This window comes from Hyperoodon ampullatus, assembly GCF_949752795.1.
Source record: "Hyperoodon ampullatus genome assembly, chromosome: 2".
In the NCBI taxonomy this organism is placed as follows: Eukaryota; Metazoa; Chordata; class Mammalia; order Artiodactyla; family Ziphiidae; genus Hyperoodon; species Hyperoodon ampullatus.
The window spans coordinates 142,463,377-142,469,376 of NC_136915.1; the positions used below are offsets into that span (position 1 = coordinate 142,463,377).

The window sequence follows — 6,000 nt, forward strand, 5'->3', positions numbered from 1 at the left end:
GTAGATTGGAATCAATACGGATTGTGGAAAGTGCCAAGAAGGAAATAAACACGGAGATAAGAGTGACTGGCAGGGAAGGGGAGACTAGATGGGTGGTATTTTTCTGATATTGGAAGAATGCAAGGAGCCTGCCATTCACTGAGGTGGAGGAGGAGCGTACCAGCCAGAGAATAAAGGCAAAGACTCAGGGAGGCAGGAAGAGGCTTAGGGGTTTGAAAATTGTATTTCAAATGATATCTCTCTTTAAGAGCAACAAGAAGTCACAGAAGATGCTTTAAAAAAAGACAAGAGCAAAAAACTCTAGTTAAACTAATGTTCAACTTTTATTCTAGGACACCTACCACCACAGTAAAACAAATTAATATTTCTATCTTGTCTTTTAGGGGCTTTTCCACCTTCCAAGGGCCATGAGGAAGCTGTTTCCAGGGAAATGACGCTCAGCAATACGTGGATATTTCTCATACAGTCTTTTGCATTTTTGTCAGGCTATATGTGGTACAGCGTCTTTCAGTATTTTTACCATTGCCTGTTTTAGGAATTGACTTGGACTTGTCAAGGTCACCACAGGAGCTTGGACTTTCATAAGCGTGCATTGTTTTACATGTACAAATCAGAATATAAAAAAAAAGGAAAAGGAAATTCAATGGATGGATTAATATTTATCCCCCTTTGGGATATTTTAAAACTCTACTAAAATGAGGATCAATAATATAATGACCTGCAGATATGTTTTAAGGACTTTTCATGTTTTAAAAAGATACACTCCACCACACATTTAAGCAAACATCACTTTGGGAGAAGAGGAAATCATAAAATCATCCTAGGGCTTCCCTGGTGGCGCAGTGGTTGAGAGTCCGCCTGCCGATGCAGGGGACGTGCGTTCGTGCCCCGGTCTGGGAAGATCCCACATGCCGCGGAGCGGCTGGGCCCGTGAGCCATGGCCGCTGAGCCTGCGCGTCCGGAGCCTGTGCTCCGCAACGGGAGACGCCACAACAGTGAGAGGCCCACGTACAGCAACAACAAAAAAAAAAAAAAAAAAAAAAAAAAAAAAAAAAAAAAAAAAAATCATCCTAGAAGACTCTCTGAGACAAATTCTGTTGCCACCAGATATACCTGTTAATCTAGTTCAAGTTCAGAAAGTTGTACGCATCCGTTCCTTTTAGCTAGTAGTCTCTGTTAGGCAGTGCTGTAGAGCGCCCTCATCTCCACCAACTCTTGCTGTGTTACTGGTAACCTTGAGGGGAGCTGGTTGGCACCTTCTGAAGAACTCTTGCCCTGTTGTTCACAGTGACACTCCGGTCCTCCACAGCTACATGAAGTTCAGTGTCAAGCATATTCTGGGGGGCAAAGCAGTGTCCACTGGACATATTCTGGTACTAGAATATGTTCTTCAGAAGACCAGCTCAGTCCAATGCTGTGTTTACATGCACTAGTGCTTCCCCTTGTATGAAGGGTGGGTCACTTGATTTATCTTCTTGTATAGAAGGCATATCATAGGTTGATGATTGTCTTTTACAAAATGCACTTTTATCAGATGCATATATAGCAAAGGATTAGTACTATAACCTAAAAACAAACATAAGCATAATCAGTGAGTGGGATTTTTGAGAGGCTGCCTGTCTGCACGTGGATCTGTGTGCTGGCGCTCTCCAGCGGTGCCTGCATTGGGCACCAACCACACTGAGGCTTCCGTCCCGCTCAGAGCCTTTTTTTTTTTTTTCTCCATTTTGCATATTAGCATTAAATGCGTATGGGGATGGTTGAAACAAATTAAGGTAAGACATTTGAATGATAAATTTAAGGTGAAATAGACAAGTTTATTAGAAAAATAAGAGATAAGCCAGGCACTGGCTTCAAATGGTGACAATTTCTCACGTGGCACCCCCGGAACCTGTGTTCCCTTAGCACATCAAGGAGCTGCCCATGTCAGAGTGGTGTAACCAGGAGAGAGACCAGCAAAAAGGCTTCTCAGTCTCTTCCAATTGCTTTTGGAAAGGATAAAGTCAAGTTTCTATTTCTAGAAAACTTCTTTTTCTTAAATTTGTCACTATGTTCATGTGATTGACCTCATAGTAGAACCAAACACTTCTCAAAAAGTGCTGGCATGCCATCAGCTCATCACCTGCACTCCCAGTGTTGAGAGAGAGGCTATTTTTTTGGCTTGGGACTATAAAACTATTTAGATCCTAGTGAGTCAGTGGTAGTTATCTGTGATGTGAGCATTGCAGGTTCCCCTATCGCCACTAATCGTACAAATGACAATTTTGAGAAGTAGCCAGAAAAGAAAAGTAAAGGCTAGTGTTATCTATTTTTCAATAAACCAAAAAAACTGAAAAGATGTGAATTTTCTCCCAGTTATGTGGGAAAGGCAAAGCAACACCAAATCAAAGCCCACAGCATCTTCATCTTTAGGGTTAATTCAATGCCTGTGTGAAATAGAATGATGCGTTACCTGAAATACCTCATTGAATATTAGACTACTACTGGTGAAATGCAGAAGACAGTGTTAATGTGTTTGGTTTGGTAATGGTTGTTATAAGATGCAGTTTTTTGGAAATCTAAGCACTTCCTTATGTGTTTTACAGTGACAGTGAATAGGGGAAGCCAATCTCAATATAGAAGTATGGATAATAATAGGAAGACGGATAGAAGCTTAAAGATGCTTTTGTTTGAGGCCCAGCAAACACTACTTGACAAGATGAATTGAAATTGCTCATTTGAGAGATTAGTCAGCCATCTGGAGGATAAGTTGCTCACTGTCGAGTATGGCATGCACAGTCCTAGCCAATAGACCTTTTCCTCATTGCTAAGCAAGCCACAGATAGCGTGGCCAGTTCTCCCATCCAAAAAAAAAAAAAAGAGAGAGGAATGCATACATGCATATATAAATGTGGTTTAGGGCCACTTTTGCCATCACTGTGCTCCAAAGGAACATGGTATTGTTTAATATACTGTATATGTTAAACAGACTATTATGTAAGATGCTTTACTTTTCAAGCGCAGTCATTTCAACAGTCTGTAGAGTGACAAATACCAATAGATGTGTGAGTTAACTTTTGAAAATAGATCTGTGAGTTGTAAATAGATGTGTATTTGATCTGCCCTATCCCTCTTTGATTCTTCATCAACATGTTCTCTCTCTTCTGTTGGCAAAATGTTTGAGAGCATTGATAGTGCTTTCCTTATCAGTAACGAGTTCTCCTGCTTGTACTAGGGAATGTAAAGAGAGAATCCATGTTTTTATATGGCAATCAGGGAAGCAGCAATATGCCACTGTACAGAACTGAATTAAAAGTCCTAATTTGTATTTTCTTTGCAAAGTGAGATCAAAGGATGTTTAGAAAATACACATTTTGTCAAGGGGAAAGAAAATAAAACTGTGCCAGTTTTATGCCTGTAGCTTGTAGAATCTCAGCACTTCTTGATCTCAGCTGATCTGCCTAGATTCACACAGCAGAGAGGGTTGAGAACTCCCTGCTGGACCCTGGTCTCAACGAGTCGCAGTGAGGGGAGCATCTGCTTGGCCACAGGCAGGCGCAGTGACTACAGAAGTGACCACCCCAGCAGTTCACGCTTAACTTCAGAAACTATCATTTGTGTTGAAATATACAGATATTGTGGAGAAACCTATATGCCAGTAGAAGGTAAAGAAAAATTACAGAATGAAAAATGATATTTTGGGTGGGCAAATGAGTTGAGAATCTAAATAGTAGATTTTTTTTTAAAGCTAGCTATGAGTTCAGATCTGTCATGTTATTAAGTAATTGTTAATATTACAACCAACCCTTAATTTTCCACAGTAAAAGAACTAGAGATTACTGGATAGTTAATCCAGTAATAAGTCATAGTAAGCCAAAAATCTAATTGTATTTAGGTGTTTGAGTTTTTATTATCATCAAACTTTTTTTCTTCTAGGGAATGCATATTAATTTAAAAAAATGATTTGAGTTTATTAGTTTCTATTGCCTATATATTTATGACTGTTAATGAGTAGTGAAAAGATTTGGAAAGACAGCTTCAGGAAGAGGAAACACAAAAGCCTAAATAATCCATGGGCTAGAAAAGGAATCCATGAATAATCAAGAGTTGGCGGTATTGTAATTTTTCTCGAGGCTTTTTGTGAAAATGAAATGTTAAATCACCAAACGTAAACCTCAGAACATCCCTGTAGCGTTAATAGTGTTTGGGTGTTAAGAATGCCTCTCATTCTTTGCTCACGTTACTCACTTCTGGTGGATTTGTCTTAGTAACGTTTCTTGACAATCACTTCCCTACAGACTGTTCTGAACCATTGGGACCTGGTTATAATCGTAGAAAATTAAATTTTATTTGCATTGCTGAATAGGAAGAGTCAGTTATTTCCTTCATTACATAGGAGTTCCTTCCAGAGTTACCATTATGAGTATGTCAGTCCACAAAGGATAGATAAAAATGGTTCTCCTTTTTTTTTTTGCAATGTAGTGCTGTGAATTTTACATCTGTTAACATGAAAGGCAAAGTCAAAGCCACCCTGGGCAGCAAGTATACTTTATGAGACAGTAGAGACTAATACATTTGGGACCAAAACCACCTAAATTGGACATTTCTCAGTCACAGAGGGGCCAGGTGTTCTCTGGAATAGTCGCTGGTTGGTGCTTTATTGTAATCATTTTGCATTGATACCCAACAATTAGGAACTGGACCCTGGGGATCAGCTAAGGGTGCTGAACTGTTGGGGGAGGGTGACTGTAGCTATATGGAAAATAAAATAAGGGTTTTTCTGCAAATTTCCATTTGAGGATTTTTACATTTAATATTTTTTTAAAACAGTTAAAAGAGCAAAAAAAAGTTTTAAGTGTAATCTAGTTGCGAGGTATGCACACATATTTTGAATGGCTTTATTTTTATTGTGTAAAACTGTTGAACACATGACTGTGATGCACAAATTCTTTACATGTAAGGAGTCTATGCATTTTACAGTAACTCATTTCATGATTGGGTAATGAAACAGTTGTACATTGAATTGCCATTGTTGTATTAAGTGCTTTCATTTTCTTTACAGTTATTACAAAGTTGTATTTATTTTATACAGGTGGATTTTCATTTTCCTGATGCCATAATGTTTACTTTAGCTTGTTGACCTGTCTTTCTTTGTGTATCTGCATGTTGTAATATATGATAAGAATGAATGTAAAGGCTGTGGCAACTGTAATTAAATTTTGCAAAGGGCTGGTCACATGTGGATCTGGTTTATGAATGCATTTGGGATTATTTTCGTAACCAGATCACCTTTTCAGAAATTTAGATGTGAACACCAAAAGAAGCATTTTCTCAACAAAAATTAATAGCTGGTTCTATTTTTTTTAACCTAGAAAAAATAAAGTTGATTTTTTTCAAGTAAAGTGCTTTTAATTCTTAGTAGTGGGGATGGGTGGTTGTATTTTACTGGAGATATTTAGGCATTAACATCTGTGGACGTGTATCATGGCAGTTGGATGCTGAGGGCAAACTGAAAATCCAAATGAAAAAACATTGTACTTCCTCCTTTGGTTTTAAACTATTCCCCCCACTCCTTCCCACTTTCCCCATCCAATGGTATACTGGTAAATGTTGAATAGACTGCTCTCCTAGAAAAAAATTCTGTATTCAGGTGTGCATACGTTTGTTAAAATTTTGCTGATAGCAAGGACATATAAACACAGTTAACAAATAATAATAAAATATACTTTATTGTAAATCCCATATAGCCAGTTGATTCTCCCAAGATACTTTAATTGATTTTTGCTGAACTCTTGTAGCCAATCTATGATTGCAATTCAACCATGATTTAAAAAATGGAATTACATCGTAATCCACTTATTTCTCAAATTTATTGTCATTCTGTTAAACTATTTCTTACCCTTGTACAAATTATACTTATTAAAATGAACCACTTTTAGCTTCAGCACTCATTGTAAGCTTATATAATTTAATTTTAATAACAACTGTTTAGCAACTGCTGGCAAAACTCTAAAATTTAAC

General features: G+C 37.9%; 1 protein-coding gene across 1 annotated transcript in view; it reads left to right on the forward strand.

Moving 5' to 3' along the window:
- Nucleotides 1–818, forward strand: part of LPGAT1 (lysophosphatidylglycerol acyltransferase 1) — a 71,304-nt gene extending 70,486 nt beyond the window's left edge. Inside the window, exon 7 of the mRNA XM_079696888.1 lies at nt 384–818. Coding sequence (XP_079553014.1) covers nt 384–535 — 152 coding nt within the window. The 3' untranslated portion in view covers nt 536–818. The remainder of the gene's footprint in view (nt 1–383) is intronic.
- Nucleotides 819–6,000: the final 5,182 nt, after the last annotated feature.